The sequence below is a fragment of the Dunckerocampus dactyliophorus genome, chromosome 8 (assembly GCF_027744805.1).
Source record: "Dunckerocampus dactyliophorus isolate RoL2022-P2 chromosome 8, RoL_Ddac_1.1, whole genome shotgun sequence".
In the NCBI taxonomy this organism is placed as follows: Eukaryota; Metazoa; Chordata; class Actinopteri; order Syngnathiformes; family Syngnathidae; genus Dunckerocampus; species Dunckerocampus dactyliophorus.
Genome location: NC_072826.1, coordinates 7777076 through 7798856, shown reverse-complemented (window position 1 = coordinate 7798856; position 21781 = coordinate 7777076). Strand labels below are relative to the sequence as shown.

Below are 21781 nucleotides of genomic sequence, written 5' to 3'. Positions count from 1 at the left end.
ACTGGCTTTCCAACTGCTGATTGCAGTTCCCACTTTACTAAAAAAAAAAAAAAGAACAAAAGCTTTTGTTCTTAACAGCATATGAAATGGAGAAGCGTTTTCATTTTTCAGCATCACTCTAGTGTGCTATTGTAGGGCTGTCTTTCCCTCGCAAATGTCTGTCACTGTAACTAACTACTTTCTTTGTGTTTATTCAAATGATTTTCAAGCTTTCTGCAGGTTTTTGCTTCCGCGTTTTGAGCTGAAGTTGGTCAGTCACTGTTAGCCTCATATACTGAAGGGCTTCTATTCACACTAGGATTGTACATCTTTTTGTGATACGCATCTAGATAAACGGGTTACGATACGATTCAAAAACGCTATGTTTTAAAAGCACAACAATTCGATACAGAGTGCGAACAATATGACTTGATTAGACAGGATTGTACGGTTGACATTTGTTGATGTAGACATTACTCTTACATCATTAAATAAAGAAGCCAGTTCTATAAAAGTGACATCCTTTCAGTATTTTCAAGACCACGGCATTTCCCCAATCATGCTGAAAGACACTGGCAAAAATAAAGTAAAAAGACAAACAACAACAGAATCACATCCATCCTTTTTTTACACCGCTTATTTTCAATAGGATATGCTGGAGACTTCAGGCGAGAAGCGGGGTGCACCCTGGACTGTGCGCCAGCCAATCGCAGGGCACGTAAAGACCAACAACCATTCATGCATATGGACAATAAAATCAATATATATTTTATCAATATTTTATCAATTATATATATATTTTATCGATTTTATCAGTACATACGCGCCACACACGGGAGGCGACATCGCCTCTAGTCCATTCATTTTCAATGGAACCCGCGCAATCGGGCGATTATTGTGAGTCACCATCCAGCCAAGCGACACGTAAAATTCATGCGTGTGAAAGTTTGTGCACGTGCGTGTCATCGTGCGCACGCTGGCTTGCGACGCGATCCCAGGAAGTTGAAAAATGTTCAACTGTTCATGCTTGTTGCCCAGACAAAGACCAATCAGCAGGAGTTTCATTGATCGACCAATGAGCGGACCGGATGCTAAACAGTATGCTCTCGCAGGTAAACATTGAGGAAAAAGTAATTTGACCCTAATTCATACTAAGATGAGACATTAGGGGAACTGAGGTCAGGTCCGTGATGGTCATCACTGACATGATTACTCCGATTTGTTGTCCTATTCTTCTTCATCAGGACCTGTTGGACAGCGACTGGGCCAGCGTACGGAAAGTTCTCGAGCAGGCAGACATCCTGGTCATTAAGTATTCCGTGACAGACAAGCTGGCCTTCCAACAGGTCAGGAATGGTTACGCCCCAAGGCTTCGCCCCCTCTTGAGGCACTGGGGTGTGCCCGTCATCCTGGTTGCGGTTGGAGCACGGCTAAACGGTGAGGCTGTGTGCGCGTTTGTAAAGGATTAGAGTTTAGCTTTTTAATAACTGATGGGCTTTGCTTCTGCTTTTAGTCAGCAAAAATAGACTTTGAGAGACTCCTCATTATATTCTCCTTGCGGCCTCTAGCACATCCTAAAATAAATTAACATATTCATATTTTACTGCAGTTTTGACTTGAAAAGAAAAAGCCAGCAATGAGTGATTAACACTATGCTTGCTTTGTCCGTGATGTCGGATTAGTGCACTTTGAATTAACTCACAATATACACACCATCTACAACAGTGTGTTACTTACTTTTGATGCAAAATAGTACAAACATCTCTCAGTGTGATGTGTTAGTTATGGATCTCATGAGAGTCTTATTCCGAATGTGACAAGTGAGCGGATATACACAGACACAGTGACCCTCATTGAATCCAGTTTGTGTAAACAAGCCACTCAATGCACAGAGTTGTATTTTTAGCTTTTCTGCTCAACACTCTTTGAGATCCTGTCAGAGCAGCATTGCAGAAAGATCAGAGTGTAAGTCGAGTTGTCCTGGGAGCTTGGGGGTTTGTTTGTGGTGGTGCATGAGGGCAGAGAGGAGGGGGAGCCGTGAACCAGAGCCGCTTGTCTATTAGTTTGTTGCCGCTGCCGTGACGAGTATGTCGACGCTATGCCGTCATGACTGCAGAGAGTGACGGCTGAGCTCGACTTAGACCACCTTAGGCACAGCTGTGGCGCACATTGCTGCGGTACGTGCATTAACGCGGCCATTAAACCGGCGTCGAGCGCACTGATTCAGCCAAGGGCACACGCACGCGCTCACACACACAAACACAACACTGATGTGCCAAGTCACGGCCTGACAGACGCTCGCGCACCCACATTTTTATTTTCTCACACACACACACACACTCGCTCTGGCTGAGTGCCTGTAGGTTATTAGCAGTATGATTTATCAAATGCCTCAGCACTTAGCTGTGTCCTGCTCATTCATTCTGGCTCTGTTCTTTGTTCTGTCTCTCTGTGGCAGTTTTCCTCCTGCAAGATAATCCTGTTAATTTTATGTCTGATTCTGTCGTTTCACTCCCCATGCACACATAGCTCAGCATGACTGGTCCTTGCCAGGATACCGCTGCACACATTACATGATAGGAAATCGCATACGACATCAGTGTCTTCATTCATTAATTGTTATCTTTTTGCCCCCTGATGTCTACAGGCATTTGGAAAAAACGAGACATCAAGTTGTATTTTTGGTTGAGTTCTCTTACAAAATACTCAAGGTGTTCTCTTGGAAATTTAATAGGATATTAAAGTTAATCACTGGAATAAGTTCAAATTGGACTATTTTGTATCAACATGAGCTATGCACGCACATGTGCAAACTCCTGCAGTAACTAACTTCAAAAACCTGAGGGGAATGCTGCATTAAAAACACTAACTACACTGAAATGCTGTACGTTGCCATGGTTTTATAGCAGATAGAGTTAGGGATTCATTAATGAAAAGACAAAAGCTTTTTTTGAAGTGTATTCCCTACTAATTCCAGCACTTTGTGTATTTCTGTAAGAATATGCTCTCAAGGACGTTTCTTTCGGGGCACAGACCAAACAAATAGCAAATATTTTAAATACATGTCTTCACAATTTAAGGCAAAACTATTTGACCCCGGAACTGGTCTAGTTATATTTACATTATTAGAGGGAAAATGGGTACAGGGATGTCAGCTCTGACATCCCTGTTGTACCCATTTTTGAAGTGTTTGAGGTCCCACTGCACTGATTCATTGCATGCACACTGCATTGTGGATCAGACTCTGATTCCAGTGGCATTTAGTACATTTATGGTTTTAAAAGAGCATGTGTTGAAGGGACTGTATGCAACAGGTTCCCCGGCTGCTTAGAGGGCGGCAAAATTTGAATGTGCTGCAAGCATTATATCCCGTCCTCTTCCTGATGTGACAACTTAAAGTACGCAAAGTGTAATACACACTTTATATATTTGTTTTTTTTATTGTAAGCTAATGATAGTGATTTGACAAAGTTGAACTTCTCACATTAGCAATCATTGAATGCACAGTAATCCCCCTTTTATTGTGGTTAATTGGTTCCATGATAAGCGAATAGGCCTGTCACCATAACACATTTTGCTGGATGATAATCGTCCTACAAATTATTGCTGCTAAACGATATTATTGTCAACATTATTTTCATGATAATATATGGTATAGAATGTCAAGAGCTTATAAATAAAATAAATTCAACACATGTGGAAACATGGTGTAAAATAGTTCCCCAAAGTGTGTTGATGAGAAAAAATAGATTAGTAGAAAACAGAAACGTAATGCATATCATGGACGTCACGGCGTATTTCTGATGTTGAACAACTTTATTGTCTGAGTATTGACAAAAAAATGAGAAATTACCCACAAATACTCTGAAGTCCACATTGTGTGTCAATGCAGACGTCATTTGAAACTTCCTTGATTCAGTTTTAGCAGCATTGTGTGTGGAATACGCTGTTTACGTTTACTGAGGTATAGCGCTTTGTCGGAGTTTGACATGTTTTGGATGCAGCAAAATGTGTTTGGCGCACAATGAGTTGTTATACTTGGGGAATCACGGCAGCTGAAACATACGTTCCACCGTTTCGCATTATTTATTTAATTGTCTTTGTCACAAACCTTTTCAGGTCACAAAATGACAATGCTCAAACGGGCTGAAATTGACATCAGGTCGTGTTTTATACACAACAGTCACGAAGAAAGCATTCGATCGTGTAGCACATGACACACAGCTAGCGAGTGAACACAGAGTGCTGCTGCTGTGTGTGCACTCGCTACCAGCCCCGCCTCTCCCCACTGAGACAAGGAGGGTTCACTCACTTTGTTCATTCCGCTATAGAACCACCCGTGCCCAGGTGTTGAGACAGGTGCACAGATGCACAGAGTAAACTGCTCATCCAGCCTGTTTGGTAGTGAGGGAGGCGGAAAACAAACATGCATGCACAAGTCAATATATCGAGACCGGAAAAATGATCATGTTCATTTTTATATATTGTGTGGTTAATTGATTTATTGATTATCATAGGTCTACAAGTGAATTTCCATAAAGTAGGATTCCTTATTTGTAAATCTAATATTTTCATGGTTAGAGCATAGAAAAGCTGTTTACAACCTTCTACGTAAATACTGTTTTTAACACTGTTAGAGCCCTCTAGACATGAAATAACACCCCATAGTCACCTTTACACTTGTATTACCCAATATAGTACAAATAATTACAGAAAATAAGCCATTTAAGACATAATTAAGACTCGTGCTCGTGTGTGTTGCTGTAAATCTCTCCCATTGCTAGGGGAGCTTAGTGAGTAGGGGACAGGAAGTGACGTCAAGGGTTCAGAGTTGAGTTTTAGTTTGGCGTGGGTTATTAAAACCCGCTAGACATGAAATAACACTCCTATAGTCATTTTTACACTCGCATGATCCAATATAGTAGACATAATAACAGAAAATAAAGCCATAAGACATAAATAAGACTCAATACTTGTGTGTGTTCCGGTGGCGCGGACAGGAGCTTAGGAGTTGGGTTTTAGTTTAGTAGCCCCTGTTAGGTGCTACGTCTTATTGTGCCTGTTGTGAGATAATTCAAACCTGCAATAAAAGCGAGTCTCACAGAACATTTCAGTAACGAGTGACCAAGTGTATAATACTGCATATCATCGAAACGTCTTTGAACCCGTATTCTGAATGCCTTATATTTGTATTTTAGTTCATTTAGAAATGTTACACTGGTAAGTGCTTAATTTAGGCAAAAAATATGTAAAACTGGTTTAAATATGCATTTTTTTTGGCTAATAATAGGCTGTATTCAACCACGAAACAGCCTCATTTATTAATTTATATTGTGGAAAAATGCGATAGAGTGAAGCCGCAAAATTCAAAGCGCAACGTGGCAAAACAGCCTTTCATAACAACAACATGAATGTAAATTGTTTGTTGCCTCGCTGAGACAGCTTTTGTGTGCATGCTTACGACAGACAGCCGTGAGTGACAGCCATGAACGTTATTTTATTCGGGCCGAATGAAAATTAACAACAATTTTTATGCAGTTTAGCTCATAATTGTGAAAATGATAGACATTTTTGTACAATCTGTTCTTTTAACATATGCTAGCCGTATTCTTATTTTTTGGGGTTGAACAAAATGTTGCCTCCAGTCCCTTTACTGCAGTCATTCTTGGCCAATAATTGAATTGTCATGCCTGCACTCAGACGAGGGCCCTCCCTGTACGTGCCCGCTGTGTGCGTCTGACTGGAGCAGCTGTGTGCCACACAGTGAAGGTCTGCAGCTGTCCCGGGACCTGGGGGCCACCTACCTGGAGTTACCCTCGCTCAACCATGTGTTCGTGGGTCGCTACTTTGGCAGCGTGGTATACAGACACACACACACGCACATGCACTCACACATACTGTCTAACGATGTTGAGTCGCATCTCACCTCAGGCTTCTTCATTTTTAAGATAGTGCAGCTTATGATGATGGGGGCAATTTGTTCCCTAAGCAAAGAACCGATGACATAACAACACTTATTTTTGTACCTTGTTTTTGAACAAGTGTGTCTCTTCTGTATTGTTCAGTTGGAGTACTTCATGATTCAGTGTCTGAAACACAAAATCAAAGAGAAGCCAGAAAAGAGGCGGGGAAATAAAGTCAACGAGCTTCGTCCGCCTCACTTGGAGCAACCAGGTCAGAGGACTAATAGAGCATCTAAAAACTAATAATTGTATTTTTATGGCAGTGGTATTTGAGTTTTATTCTTTTGTATTTTCACTGTTAGCCCTTTTTATCCAGCGGAACTTAATAGCTAGTCCCCTCTCAAGCTTACATAGCCATAAAAAAGCTTAGCACTAAGGTTTGTCCCAGATCAATACAGCGTTTGCCAAACTGAAAATTAGAGGAGAAATGAAGTGCGAGGTAGACTGCTTTCCTGGGCTGATGTTTAAATCAATCTTAGTCTGGACTGTTTCCATCACAACTGTTGTTGTGGAATTAGACAGGATTACTTATTATTAATCTTATCTTTGACCAAACTAATTTAATCAGTGTTGGAATTTGACCCAAACACAATACAATAAAACGTTTGTCTTGTTCAAGAACAGTACTATCCCTTTCACAGATACTGTTTGTAGGCTTGCCGTCAGCCTTGATGACGTGGCCGCCCAGACGGCGCTCGCATTAGAATGCGCTGCAGTCATTGTACCCCACCCTCTTCCTGCTTTGACTGCGTAAGCTACGATGAAACGCACGTACGCATGCACGCGAGTTACGTTGTTGTAATTAGACTTGAAATTTAATATTCCGTCATAACTTAAAATTGGATGACATTTGGAGCAGAATGCTGCATTTAAATAATCACGTCAACTATTCCATTAGCCGTACATTTATCTGTCCACTTTGCTGCTGTGGTAGTAAATCTGACATACTGACTGACAGTTTGAAATCCCTCCAAAAAAGCCCGCAGGAACACTCCAAAGCAAAATCAATCTACTTATGGTGGCACTTGCTCTCATTCTAGGGAATGGTCTGTTTTCACCAAAATGCTGAGCAGACATATTGCATGAATGGCGGCCTAATAGGACAATGATTTATGATTTATCATTCATTCTGTTGAACCACTCTTCCCTCTTGTGTCCATTCTGTTCTTATTGCTGTTAAACATAACCAAAACAGTCTATAAAAAATGAGCAATGTATTTTTATGCAAGTATGAACAAAGTCAAGATGATGTAATATTTATACTTTTTTTTTTTTACTTAAAGGCATTATTTATTGTGGCCCAAAACTCTTGACATCACTAAGTGAATAGATAAAATAAAGCAAATATAACATGCACTCTCACCTGCTACGCTTCCTCTTTCACCTTCTGCTCAGCTCGCCTTCCTCCTATTCGAGTAGAGGAGTCGAGCTTCTCCCAAGACATGCAGTGGTTGCTGGAACGTGGCGTGCAGTTCGCCGACGTGGCCTTCTACGCGGGGGACACTGGGAAAGAACTGGGATGGGCCCATGCGTCTGTGCTCTGCGCTGTGAGCCCGTATTTCAGACAGCTGCTCCTGGGGCCCAAGACCAGGTAGGAGAGATATTCTTGTATGTTATCAAGCTTTATCGCCATCTGTTGCCGCCAGGTGCTTACCTCCGTGTGCAGACACCACTTTGGTTTGTGCTGAATTTTGTCTGGCTTGACAGGGAACGACCACAGTCCCGCTGTGTCTGCAGGGAGAGGGATGGAGCCCCCCATTCTTTACTCTCCACCTGGGACGGGGGAATTATTGATGACATGCCGAGGTCCGACGGACACTTGGCTGGTCGCCTCTCTCGTCTGGTGGTGAAGGACCCCCTTTTGTGTATGTGCTTATGGGAGACTCTCATGTTCATCTACAGAGGTAAATGACAACACAGTGAAATATGATCATACTATTCAAAACATACAGTCCATGAACAATAATCTTGGGACACACCTGAATGAATTACTTAATCATTCTGGAGCTGCGGTCTGCTCCTTACTTCCCCTGAATCTCAATTTGTCATCTTACTGCGTGAAGATTTGGGGAAAGATCCTTTTCTGTTTCAGTATGACTGCCCCCAGTGCATAAAGCAGGGGTTCTCTTTCAATAGACATCATCAAACATCACCCAAATAATGTAAACCCAAGATTCATTTACAAGCTAGCAAGCAAGCAAGCTAGCGATGACACAGGAGACACGGGAGGATGGCACGAATGAGATTGATTGACAATGGTCTACAGCCAATCAGGGCACAAAAAACAATGGGCGGTGCAGACAGACAGAGGGGGGAGCGATAGACACTCCCCACAATACAGTTCTTCTTAAAGGGCCAGGCTCGGCCTTTAACAGCCTTTAACGCTGTAATACAAAAAAAAAGAGAAACACTAAAAAAAAATGAGCTAAACAGTAAAAAGTGAACCGCGATAGAGCGAGGGAACACTGTATAAACAAACAAGCAAAAATCTATAATGACAAATACAGTAAAAATAAACCCAACTTTAGAAACTAACTAAAACTAAACAGAATAAAAAAACAGAAAACATGTTTATATACAAACAGGGCTTATTAAATAAAATAATAAAATAATAATCAACATTCATCATATATTTTTTATTATTTGTAAGAAGCAATATGGCACTACACTTACAACTAGTGGTCGAACTATGATTGCTTGGGCTGAAAGTGAACAAGGGCCGGTGACAACACAACTGAACACAAAATGCTGTTTTTAAATGACACTTTTTATTATTAAGGGAGAAAACAAATCCAAACCTACATGGCCCTGTGTGAAAAAGTGATTGTCCCCTAAACCTAGTAACTGGATGGGCCACCCTTAGCAGCCACAACTGCAATCAAGCGTTTGCGATAACTTGCAAAGAGTCCCTTACAGCATTGTGAAGGAAGTTTGGCCCACTCATCTTTGCAGAATTGTTGTAATTCAGCCACATTGGAGGGTTTTTGAGCATGAAATGCCTTTTTAAGGTCCTGCCACAGCATCTCAATAGGATTCAGGTCAGGACTTTGACTAGGCCACTCCAAAGTCTTCATTTTTTGTTTTTCTTCAGCCATTCAGAGGTGGACTTGCTGGTGTGTTTTGGATCATTGTCCTGCTGGCCAGTTTGAGGTCACAAACAGATGGCCGGACATTCTATTTCAGAACTTTTTGGTAGACAGCGGAATTCATGATTCCATTTATCACAGCGAGTTTTCCAGGTCCTGAAGCAGCAAATGTAATTGAGGACCCCTGCCATAAAGCAAGGACCATAATACTATGTTTGGATGAGTTGGTGTGGAAGACCTAGACAGCCCCGATCTCAATCCTATCACCTCTGATGAATGCACAACATTCTCAGTCATCCCAATAAAGTGAAAGTTGTTACAGCAGCAAAAGGAATCGAGACCAATAACGTGTTTTCTTCCATTTTCACTCCCTGCTGAGTGTTTAATAGAAAGTTGTCCCAATAGTTTTGTTCATACAGTGTATAATCAAACCAAACTGTCAGGCCAAACTGATATCATATTCATAACATGAACCACAAAACAGACAATTTCACAGGTTTTGCTTTTCCTATTCTGTTAACACACGCACATACACACAGACTCTTGATATGCGGGTATGTCTTGGGCGCACCAGGACCCAAAGAAGTCTCAATTACATTTTCCCATTCAGTGGATTTTTCTCTTCAGAGCAGAAATCACCAGGCTTGCCGGAAAAAGATTGCCTCACTTCTGAGGAAGTGTGCTGCTTTTTGCTGTTGTTTTCAGTGTGTCTGGCAACAGTCACTATATTTTGAAGGCTTGTGCTCTTCTTTCCATGATTGAGATTTGTGACGACACATCGCATGATTAATTGACTGAAAAGCATCTGTGGCTACTTGTGAACCTCCACAGTTCTCCCTGCAAGCTCCCATTTCCTGACATTTTCATAGGACTGTGAATTATTATTTAGCTGTGTTCTATCCTGCCAAGTGTTACAAAATACTTGTTGCTGTAGTATGTCAGCTCCAATGGGAATGTAAAGAAAACTGCATTCAAAGTAGCTGCAGTTAGATGTAATAATGAGTGTACGCTGGCAGCAGACAGTGGTTGGCCTGTTATTGGGTGAGATCCAATGTTACATTATGCCAGAGGAACTTTGAGTAGGAGTCAGTCAAATTAGAGGTGTTTAATGCTCACTTTAGTCTTTCCTCTAAGACCGAAATCAGTATCATACATACTTGTATTACTTATTTTGTAGTGTGCTTGATCCAGTGATATTACTCAAACAGTAGGTTTGAAAATAAATAATGTCGAGTAGTTTTATCCAGCGATCTAAAAGGAACAGGCTGTCAAGTCACTGTGCTGCACATTTCTAAAGCCATGAAGTAGAGAGGTTTTGTTCTGCGTTTCCCGACCTTGTCCTTCAGTCCGCCGAAGGCTGCGCTGGCGATTCTGTATGCAACTTCCTCGTCAATGGTGACAAATCGCGACAAGAGTACTGCCAAGGTAGACACACTTGTCTGCTACTGCTGGCCTCTGACTGTTGACCGTTATGTGGGGCTCTGTGTAGTGAGCTTCTGTGGCAGGCAGGTGCAGGATTTCGGTCTTCTTGGTGGAGATCGTGAGACCAAAGTCGTTGCAGGCTTGGGAGGAGAGGCCCTACTCCTACTCGTCTACTTCCTTGCATGTCAGACTGTGTGGTGGCGTTTAACGCGCAGTGGTCAGCAAAGGCCATGTCGTGCACCTGTGTCTTTTCTTGCAGTCTCCGTGGTTTTAATAGTTTGTCGTTGGTACGATGCCGGAAGCCGACACCGATGTCCTTGTTACGGAAGGCGCCTGTCCGCCTTCTTGCTGAGCCATTTATCTTGCATGCGGCGTAACTCGGATTGCACCGATTCATTGGAGACTCCAAACTGTCCATAGGTGTGAATTTGAGTGTGAATGATTGGTTGTCTATATGTGCCCTGTGATTGACTGGTGACCAGTCCAGGGTGCACCCTGCCTCTTACCCAAGGTCAGCTGGGATGGGCTGCAGCTCACCCTGAGCAAGTTAAGCCGTTGAAAATGAATGAATGAGTTAAGCCCGACTACCCCAACATCCAGAAGACATGTAACCCATCACATTTAAAGAAGCTGTAAATTGTATTTTCAGCCAGTGCATTCCTTCCAGCGCATGAAGCCTAGTTTAAGAAGCGTGTGATATACTCAGCAGCGCAGTGAAAATCTTCTCAGAGTGTGGCTGTGCTCGCTGCATGTCAAGATTGCAGTGCGTATCATTGAAGACGTCGTGCGAGAACCTGCTTTCCTGTGTTTATGAGTATAGAACTGATAGTGCGGATGAACACACACTCACATTTGTTATCACACTTGCAGTTGTGACACAAACACATAAGCTGTGCCGTACGTGTGCTGATGAAGTGTGAGTGGAGAAGGAAAGAAGATTACAGGGTGAGAGTGAGTATCTTTGAGGGAGTGTATGAATAAGAATAAGAAGTGCTCACTCCTTGAGAGACGGGTGGTGCAGCGTGCATTGTGGATTTTTCTCTTGTGGGAGAGGATGAGGATGGGGAAAGGAAGGCGGAGAAAGTTGTGAAGAAGGTAAAAAAAAAAATGTGAGGATGAGGAAGGGGGGTGCTGCTCGGAGGATAAGACGATGGATGTGTGTTGCTTCGGAGCCGGTGGAGAGAGGAAGCAGGAGCTGAATACAAATGCTACTTTTCCATGTACAGTATGACACTGCAAGGAGACAATGTTAAGTCTTGTAAGAGAACTGTACCGTTGAACATGTTGCGTTTGATTGAATCTCCGACATCTCATGCAACACATGCTGCGCTACATTTGTGGAAATGCCTGCGTGTGCTGCCTCTGCCCGAGGAAACGCTCAGCGCTTTGGGGGCTATTGTTTGATGTTCATTTGCTTGAAGACAAAGCAATACTTTTCCATTTTGACTTATCGTTTCTCTTAGCAGAACACATTCCCATAACAATATCACGTATCTGGGAGGAAAAAATCCCCCTCGTGTAATAATTTCACGCTCTGGTTTGTCACATGAGTGTGTGTGTGCGCAGTCACAGAGGCCATGACTTTACTAGGGTGATGTTAACACTGTAAGACTGTGTCTCCTTGTGTAGTGTGCTGCTGAGTTATTTGATTTGTCAATGGCTTGCTATTGTGTCTATATGCACATGTATCACATATTGTGCGCAAAGGGATTGTTGTATGTTTGTAAACAAACCAGTGAGGCATTCAGACAGCACAGCAGTAGAGTGTTTTTAGTTGAAACATGTAAAACATGATCTAGCTATCGAATCTCAGCAAAGGTTTGATGAGTGTGTGTGTGTGTGACTCGGTCCAAACTGTATTTATTACTTTAGAAGCAATCAACTTTTATTTATTTCATTTCATTTGCTCCAATGTACTTGCGTATCATACTGTCTGTCAGCACCGTATGACATTAAGGTATCTCTGCTGGTATTAGCCAACGCTGTGCCGGGGTAATCCCTGATGAGCCAAAGTATGGAGATAAATCCCCACCGATTCGCCTCACTTCTTCTCTTGACAGTGTGATTTATGTCCCGGTGAGACCGAGTCGCAGCACCCCAATCAAGCTGCTCAGCGGGTTATTTTAAAGGAAGAAAACACTGCCGAGATGCTTTTGTTAAGTTTTGTTTGTCGAATGATTTGCTTACGAACGTGTGTCCCCGAGTTGTCGCTCCCCGTCTCAAACAAGACGTTCTGGCTCCTGTCTCTTTAAGGCCGCATCCATAAAAGCTGTGCATCATGGAGCAGATGATCTATAAAGACATCCATGACGGGCTGATGTCAACCGAGTGAGACATTTAAAAACTGAAGAGCAGCCTAAAGGGGATTGATTATTCCTGATTGCTTTTTACATGAGTGTTCATCTAGTGTTTAAAATATTGAAGAATATGAAGAACTTACATATGACAGAATATAAGAAAAACAACAGGCAGCAAGCAAGACTGAAATACAATAACGTATTATACTGCTTCCAATATTGTGTACCTGTCATACACCTACAAACATCTCTCAGAACGATGCAATGCAGTAATGCAGGGGTGCACAAATTTTGATACTTGTAATTTTAACAGGCCAAAAACCAATCAACCACACCAATGGATACGTCAAGACGTTAATATAATTAAAATATATTTAAAGTAAATAACAACCTGCAGCTCAGCTTTGCATTACAGGTAACAAAGTGAATTGTTATTGGTATTCACATTTCAATGTTTTATTCTTACATTACCCTATTTTTTGTAGAACGTGCATAGACCTCCACCAAGGATAACAAAGTTGCCTTATGTTCTTTGGTGCAGGACTGTACCCTCTTTTCAAAACCATTTTTTTAAATTGGGTGGTGGAAATTGCTGTTCCACTATGACTCAGAATGAGAAAATAAACTTTGCCAAGCCTAAATTTAATGGCTTCTGGCATAATTCCGACTGGATATTTGGCCACTCTTCTCAGCAGAATTTGTTGACAGTAAATCTACAATTCAGGGCTCCACACCGCGATTAAATGGTCGCATTTTCCGGCTAAAATTTGAGACAGTGCGAGTAAGTTTTTCATCTACTTTCATCTACAACCAGATAAAAGTACGTGTCCCGTACTGAGTTGACGCACTTTGTCCCTTATTACTGTGAGAATGATAAATAATCTGTAAAATGTGGAGGCAATTGATGACAGCTTGTCACAGGGTAATCCTGGCGTCTTTGTTTCCACACTTTGCCTGGCTGTCCCTCTTTTCAATGGTGGCAACTAGCTAGAGAGCTAGTTTTCCGCCTAACCTCTGGTCTTTGGACTCCAAATGTGACTTTTTTTTTAAACCAGAGTGACATTTTGTTTGTAAAACATACGAGCAATGCGGTTAGTTCGGGGCTCGTTTTTGTCACACAGGGAAGCGCCAAGTGGCTATCACGTTCTTGGGGTACGTGTTACAGAACGTGTTACAGAATCAATCTGTTTGTTGATGCTTCGTAGGAGCGTGGGAGTGGGAGCACCTCCAGGAGGCCTTGGAAGAGAAGCTGAAGAACTCACTTGCCGTGGCTCAACTTATGGAGCGCATACGATCTCTTATTGGCAGAGAGAGGGTGAGTTCCGAGTTTGTCTTCTCACGTGGGACCACTCTGCTACTTCCTTCATATCCGCAAAATAACGAAAAAACAACATCATCTTGCAACTGCAAGTCGGAAGTATTTATTTCGTAATTTGCTTCCTCTGCCCTTTCCAAGTAAGGGTTAAGTAAGTCTAATCTCTGATGTGAGAAAGCTGCTCTTTGATATTGTAACACATGGCCTTAATTAGTGAGATCTTGTTTTGACACAGTGCTGTTATAATTAGCATATTTGCATAATTACAGTAGTCGCAGTAATCAACTCTGGAGTACCGAGGGAATTAACAGAAAATAAACAAGACATGACTCTTCAGAGGAGCAAATGCTGATTACAGCGCAGGACATCAGGCGTGACCTTCATCAGTGAGCGATTAAGAGAGGTGACGGGTGGCCTTTGCACCGTGCTCGGTCCACCAGCCCATTTGGACAGAACATGACGATATGCAAGGACAAGCTGACACGTTACTTCAATATGATGAAACCCTGTCAATGCCCACCCAGAGGAACATGTTATTGCTCAGAGCTTTCTCGTCTACAGCTCAAAAGACAACTTTGAGATTCTTATTTCAGTTTCATTTAAGTTTCTCTTTTGTCTCAAAATGTTTCTCAGTTATTTCTCCGCAGAGAAATAAAGAGAAATAAGGTGAGACATACGCCCAGAAGAAAATGTTGTTGCTCCAGGCAGGCTCTTCTACATCTCAGGGGACATCATTTTAGTTTCTCTTTTGTCTCAAAATGTTCCTCAGTTATTTCTCCTAAAAAGCCTTTGAAGAAATCAGGTGAGACATACAGTCTTGATATGTTATCTTCATGCTGCAAAAATTCCCTAAAAAACATATTTGAGTTATGTTGATGTCTTTCCTGATGATCACTGTGAATAACTACAGTCAACACTCACTTTTTGTATGCCTCAGTTTTCGTATGACTGGGTTTTTGTCTAAAATTTTCAGCAAAATTTTGGGTTTTGTACAATATTGCACAAAAAAAAACCGAGTCTGTACGGTATTGTTCCACAAAATCGAGTGGCCAAACAAAGCAACCTACGTGTCGCTGAGTCACTGTACGTGCATTTTTTATTGAATGCGACTGGTTAATAACTCGCCATGGGGCCAAAGAAAGTTACAAATGCCAGCACTTAAAGACGGCGAGAAACTCTATTGAATTTGATCTCGCCAGGATGGACGGGAAGTCAGCATCCACAACAATTATAGTTTATAATTACTTCACTTATTTTCTGCATGTAAAATTATTTTTATTCTCTATATTGGGTGTCTAGAATGGATTCATTGGATTTACATTACTTCCTATTAGAAAGTATTGCCTCAATTTTCATAGTTTTTGTCAAACCTTTTGGAACAATGTCACATTCTGTGTAGGTCTGGACCCCAGATGCAGTGGTGGAAGGCCGAAAAACAGTTATACTCTCTTTAATGATAGTCACACAAAGTACAACAAAGCCAGAAAAGGAGGGAGCAGCAGGCACTGGCTGAGCTGGCAAAAGGCACCATGACAACCTACTAGAAGACGCTACAACTATTAAATGTCCAAAAAGTAGACGACGCCCAAGCGAGCGCATCCTCTGTGCATGGAAGCCAGAACCGGTGTCTCCGAGCCACAATCAATCCGTTTTAAGAAGCCAGACTGCCAATCAGCTGCAGGGGTGCCCAGTTATCCCGCCTCCAGCTGGAAAGAGGACCTCTGGAACAGACTACATAAAGAGTCGGAGAAGGCAAGCAAAGGTGAAACTTAACTAATAACGAAAACCCAGGTACCACAATCAGAAGCTGCTGCTTCTGAAACATCCTGTGAAGCATTTCCTTAGGCCTGTCACCATAATCAATTAATCGCACGATAAATAAAAACAAACTTGATCATTTTGTGCATGCGAGAAGGAGCATTTTTGTGGGGAAGTATTTCCTCAGCGAACTGCTCAATCGTGGCGCAATGTCATCAAAAAACACTAACCCCCGTCTAGAAATAAACGGGTTGATACGCTGGCCTAAAACACCGGCGAAGGTTGGCAGGAAAAACTCCTCTTAGGGAGCGTGAATAGAAGCTAGCCGGTTAGCTTAGTGTAGCAGAGCATGCTAGTGCGGCTGTGTGTGTGAGACTCATGCTTTTACCGTTTTTCCCGCTTGTTAATGTAATCAAGCGTTTTACCATGCCCGCAAGTTTTGAGTGAAATAAGACGAGAGGCACGTTTATTCTTGCTTCCAGCTCGTCAAACATTCTCAACACACACAATACACTTCCGGCCCTTAAAATAGATTGCCACTGCCTGTCTAATTGCGCTAACAAAATAAGTAATGAACAGAATCAGTGACAAAGGGCAGCCCTGGCGAGTCCAACCCTCACTAGGACAATTATCGCCAGCAAAATTTGCTATCATGACGGGCCTACATTTCATACAAGCACTGACCACAAGTAGTTGAGATCCAATGCTAGCCCTTTTTCAAGGTGTACAACTACACCGTATCATAACTAAGATGCATTATGAGAGGGGGTGCGATGTCTAAAGGTGATTCTCAGGCAATACAGTGCACTTCTACTCCTAAGTGTGGGCATAACAACATTCATTCATTCATCTGAAATGGGAAACATATTGTTGATTAATTGTGTCATGAAGCAAAAAGCAAAATGGAGTGCACTACTCGATGCGACCAGGAGAGGCACTATTGATTCAGTCGTACGTAGTTTGTAGTTTGTGAGTCAGCTAAATTGAGCTACATCTACACAGACTGCCTGGTGTTGAAACGGGAGTTCAAAACACTTAGAGATTCACTGATTCATTTAGTAAATTTTCCCCATAATCCATCAAGGAAAGTCAGTCAAATGTCAGTCAAATGTTCATCCCTGTTCTGCACTGCTATGAACTACAACCACAATAATGGATATTAGATATCGTAAAACAATACCTCTATGACACAAGGTATTATTATGTTTGTACAGACTGGGTGTTCCTGATGCTGCCAGCACATGCATTTGTTTATAAATGCTCTTGGCATTGCAATCCAAGGGTGTTTAGCCAGCACGACGCAGGACTATCAGAGAGGCGCCGTGCATATTCCACAGGGGATGCGGAATAAACGCTCAGAATCACAATTGCCTCGTCACAACTTGACATCCAGCGCAGGTGTTAACCCAATGTGTGCCTACGTTTTGCCTTTCTCTGTACAGTACTTGTGCGCATGTTTGTGTGCAGGGAGCCAGAGACACCCCGAGTGCACGGGCAGCCCAGCTCGGCCCCCAGACGCTCGTCAACCTCTTCAATTCCCCTCTTTACTCGGATGTCATCTTCATGGTGCAGGGTGTGTTCACGTTGTAATCATCATTCACAAACGTATGCACAGTCACACGGCAGAGGAAGGTCACATTTTGCCAGGCTTGATTGAATTCTGAGACTTGGTCATCCATATGAAGATAAAATAAGATAAAATGGTCCAAAGGGCAGGCGTCCTTCCATCTCTTTCATGGTTCATCCCACCGTATCTTTTTTTCTTTTAAAAGGATCCCAAGATGATACACGATGATAACGAGGACATTTTCTTTGCATCTCTCGAGTTCAAATAAGTTCAAGGAAATGCTACAAGGCTATTATATGTTCATTTTATGCAGGAATAATTGCAGCTGGAGTGCCGGCAGCGCTGTCAGTGGCTATAAATGGCAAATTCGGCTTGTGTACAGGCTTAATGTGTTACCCTTTCCCATTGATTTAAATGGCCCTTTATGACACTCATAACTGCAGCTACGTTGGCGCACACGTCCCCCTGTCGACCACGGCAATGAAGCCCCAGGAAAAGTTGATATATTTAGATTGTTTGGCATCAAATGAGTTTGACATGAAACCTTTGAAAGAAGAAACCTATTAATAACAGAAAAGTGATACATCTCTTGACACTACTTGGCACGTAAATTTACTCTGTGTGTGATGTGTGTGCTGAAGGGAGCGTATTGCCAGCTCACCGAGCAGTCCTGGTAGCACGCTGTGACGTCATGGCGGCCATGTTCAGTGGGAAGTATGCAGAGGCCCGTAGCAGAGTGGTGCCCATCCATGGCGTCTCTTCAGATACCTTCCTGTCATTCCTGGAGTACCTCTACACTGACTCTTGCTGTCCTGGTATGTATGCAGCTTGACAACTACCTTTTTCCCTTTAAAAAATCATCATCCAATAGAGTATGCATGATGGTGAGACATTCACTCACTGTCAAATCCTGCATACACACCTTCATCTGGCTGCACAGCTAAGTTGAATGGCCTCTTTTTTTGCTCCATGCGCCGCTCTTGCGCAAATCGGTGATGTAGTGTTTGCATAGTACTGAAAACAACAGAAGGCAAAGAAAAACATGTACAACTGTGTTAATAATAGTGATGCATATACAGTGTTTACATCTGGGTTGGCTGCACAACTTAGAAGACAGCATTGTTAGTGTGAACGCACCGATTTTGTGAACGCACCGATTTTTCATGCGAGCAAAGGTATTGGAGCATGTGACTGACACAGGTGTGTTTTGTTGTCCAGGTGTGTCCTATTGCATTGCTATTTCGATCAATAAATAGCACTGAATGTCTGCGCTCAGTCTGGGGCAGGATAGGTTTTGCCTGTGTAGACTGCATTTAGAGGTGAAAACAACATGAAAACCAGGGAGCTGTCTATGGGTGAAAAACATAGCCAGTACAACCATTTGGAATGTCCTGAAGAGGACACAATCCACTGGTGTAACAAGTGACGTCAAACAGGTAGACCAAGGAAAGAGCTGTGACAGCTGTAAAGAAAGACTTGAAAACTACTGTTGCAGAGGGAAATTGTATAACTATATAAATTACCGTATCTTCCAGACTATTAAGTCACACTGAATTTCACATTTTTGGGTGGAAATTTATTTTATAAAATCAGAGACCAAGAACGGGCATTTCATCTTGAAAGGCAAGGTATAATAATAACAATAAAATGGAGAACAAAAGGCTAAATAGGCGTTTGTTAACGTAACGTGTAGGTGGTATGTTAACATATTAAGTTATTCAGATAACTATAGCCTAAACAACATAACATAACTAGTTTACTTGCAACTTGTAATCTGCAGAATATGATTTTCTTTTTGGGGGGGGCTCTTGTGTTCTGTCTTTCTCAGTTGTCTTCATAAGTTGTAAATTTTCATTGGTACAGGAGTGATAGGAGTAGCAGATACGGGCACACAAGCCGAGAGCGCCCTCTCGTGGCTGTCAGTGTGTAAAAAGAACATAAGGCGCGCCGGAGTATATGTCGCAGGACCAAACCATGAAAAAAAGTGCGACTTATGGTCTGGAAAATACAGTACCTGTGCAGTTTGTCAATACGTTGTGATGGCTACAGTTGCAATTGAATTTCCAGTATTATCTATGGGGGGAAAAAATAAATCTAAATCTGAACAGACTGGGCCTGGGGTTCAACCTCAGAGTTTCCACGGTATATGCTGATGAGTTCATTACATTTTTCGAAGGACAGAGGACATTGTTAATTTTAAGTAGCCCGTTAATAAGCAACAGTGCCAGATGACAAAGCACTTGAGAGCGCTGCTGCAGTCTTTTCACTGCATGCAGCCTACAACACAAGCGCAGATGACAAGTCCCATCAACCATCTGTGTGACTGCAACATGCTGCCTCTGTCGCTCCCCTGGGGCGCACACACATAACAGCACTGATCTTAATATGAAATTAGATTTAGCCACGACAACATCTACCCGTGGCATAGCTGCTTCATCTGCTTGCGTCCGTGCCAGATCACAGCACGAGACGTGTTGTTGTTGTCCCTCTTTCTCTATCTGTCACACTTCGTTTTGCATTTCAGAGTAATTATAGATGATTATTCTCTCCAGTGATGACGCTGAGATCATGAAGCGCTTTTAAGGACAACTGAGGGTCACCTGCGACCGAAAACAATATTATAGCAGTATTTTAACACTGCTATGGCTGAAGTGAGACACATTTCGGACAAATTGTGACAATCTGGGCAAATGCAGGGTAAGCATTTGCTGCAGTAATTATTGTCAACTGTTTTGGAATCAGACGATACATCGGCTGATGAGGCGTGACCAAAAGAGGGGGTAACAAAATCAAAGCTGCCCAACAAAGATCTGGCACAAGGAGCGTGCGAAGGCTCGGTTCCAAACATGGAGCTGCATTTTTTTAGTTACGACAATCAGGGATAGAAGCTACGCAAAAACAAATCCAGAGGCTGTTGTGTAAAAAGCCCAGAATTCAAGGGCAAAGCAAGGTTACCATGATTTGAAATGAAAGGTATTGTAACAGCAGCACCTACATTTACACACAGTAGCTTCTAGTGGCAGCCGTATAGGTAAAACATATGGAAAGTGTTCATTTGATAGCGTGCAACAGGGGTGTCCAAACTTTTTCCACCTAAGGGCTGCATACAGATTGATACGGTTTGTGCATTAAAGACAACAAAGCAAATCAGTGTAACATCTGTAAATATCTCAGTAATAATGAATTTACAATATGCTGAGGGAGGATTAGGCGGCATAGAAAACGAATGCATGAATATGCTGAGGGTCAAAAAAAAAAAAAAAAGTTAGGTGCAGTCCAAAAACAGCCCCTGGGCTGCACTTTGGACACGCCTGCCGCACAATATTAGTGAGCCAGTCAGTAATGAAAGATCAGAGATGCATCCGTTCTTGTTGTAGGAAATATAGCATGCTGAGGGCTGAGGATCTGACTGACAGCAATCAGGTTACATCAGGAGACATTTTTGTTGACATGGTGACATTACATAACAGCGGCGACAGTGCTGCTTGGCAAGAGCAACAAGGTATTTACTGTCTTGGTTAATGTGACCTGACTCCTGAGCCCAAACAAGCATAATGCAGTTGTTCTCCATGTGATGTAGTAATAATAAAAGCACATTAATGGATTCATGAATGAAAGGATTATTAATCACTTGAGAATAAGAAAAAAAACAAAACGCCAAGTATGTTGCGTCTTTCCTTTATACCAGTGGTCCCCAACCCCCGGGCCACGGGTCATTTGGTACTGGGCCACACAGAAAGAAAAAATAATTTACATTATTTCATTTTTTTAATGTTTTATTTTGAAAAGTGGCCGGATTCTCTCCGTTACATTTGTCTCACTTGACGCATGCCCATTGTGCGTGTGCTAACTATCTCATGCCGCACAGATAGACTACTGCTGTATTTTTACCATTTTTCTTTCACCTCATATTTGGTCTCAAATGCTGATACTATGTGGGAATGCATAAAGGTAAGTTTTGATGACTTATGGAGTGCTAATGTGCACATTTGTCTCAAGTTAATTCATGCTAGCGCACTGCCTTTACCACACACGTCAAACAGCGATGTAATAATCTCTCTGGAAAAACTTGGCTGGAACTTGACACAATACATAATAAATAAGATAAATTAGATCGCTATAATGTACGAACCCCTCCGTCCACGGGAGATTTGTGGGAACACAAGCCGGTCCGTGGGTCAAAAAAGGTTGGGGACCACTGCTTTACACAGTATCTGTGAAGCCATATGATACATTGGCCACTTGGGGGCAGCATAACAAGCTGTATAGCTTGTGTGATATTAGACTTTAATGTGGCGAGTCTATACTTAGCACCGGCTGGTGACAGTTCAAAGGGAAACGAAGCATAAAGTGTATTTGTGAGGTGCGAGCGCCGTTAGTTATTTTCAACAGAA

The 21781-nt window shown here is 42.2% G+C and overlaps 1 protein-coding gene and 1 long non-coding RNA gene across 3 annotated transcripts in view; one reads left to right on the top strand and one right to left on the bottom strand.

The window, feature by feature from the left end:
- The window catches only part of rhobtb3 (Rho related BTB domain containing 3), a 28085-nt gene that overhangs the window by 2035 nt on the left and 4269 nt on the right, over positions 1-21781 (top strand). The window contains exons 2-10 of one of the 2 annotated variants that reach the window (XM_054785906.1): positions 1018-1091; positions 1224-1416; positions 5680-5837; positions 6045-6153; positions 7338-7533; positions 7650-7846; positions 13953-14062; positions 17288-17393; positions 18029-18202. In XM_054785906.1, the coding sequence (XP_054641881.1) occupies positions 1068-1091; positions 1224-1416; positions 5680-5837; positions 6045-6153; positions 7338-7533; positions 7650-7846; positions 13953-14062; positions 17288-17393; positions 18029-18202 (1267 nt within the window). In that variant the 5' untranslated portion in view covers positions 1018-1067. The remainder of the gene's footprint in view (positions 1-1017; positions 1092-1223; positions 1417-5679; positions 5838-6044; positions 6154-7337; positions 7534-7649; positions 7847-13952; positions 14063-17287; positions 17394-18028; positions 18203-21781) is intronic. The other variant, XM_054785904.1, reaches the window with a different exon arrangement.
- LOC129187042 (uncharacterized) lies at positions 15326-21604 on the bottom strand. Its single transcript, XR_008572337.1, has 4 exons — positions 21520-21604; positions 18310-18401; positions 18049-18234; positions 15326-15793 (listed from the first exon to the last, which is right to left on the bottom strand). It is a non-coding gene; the product is annotated as an uncharacterized LOC129187042 (long non-coding RNA).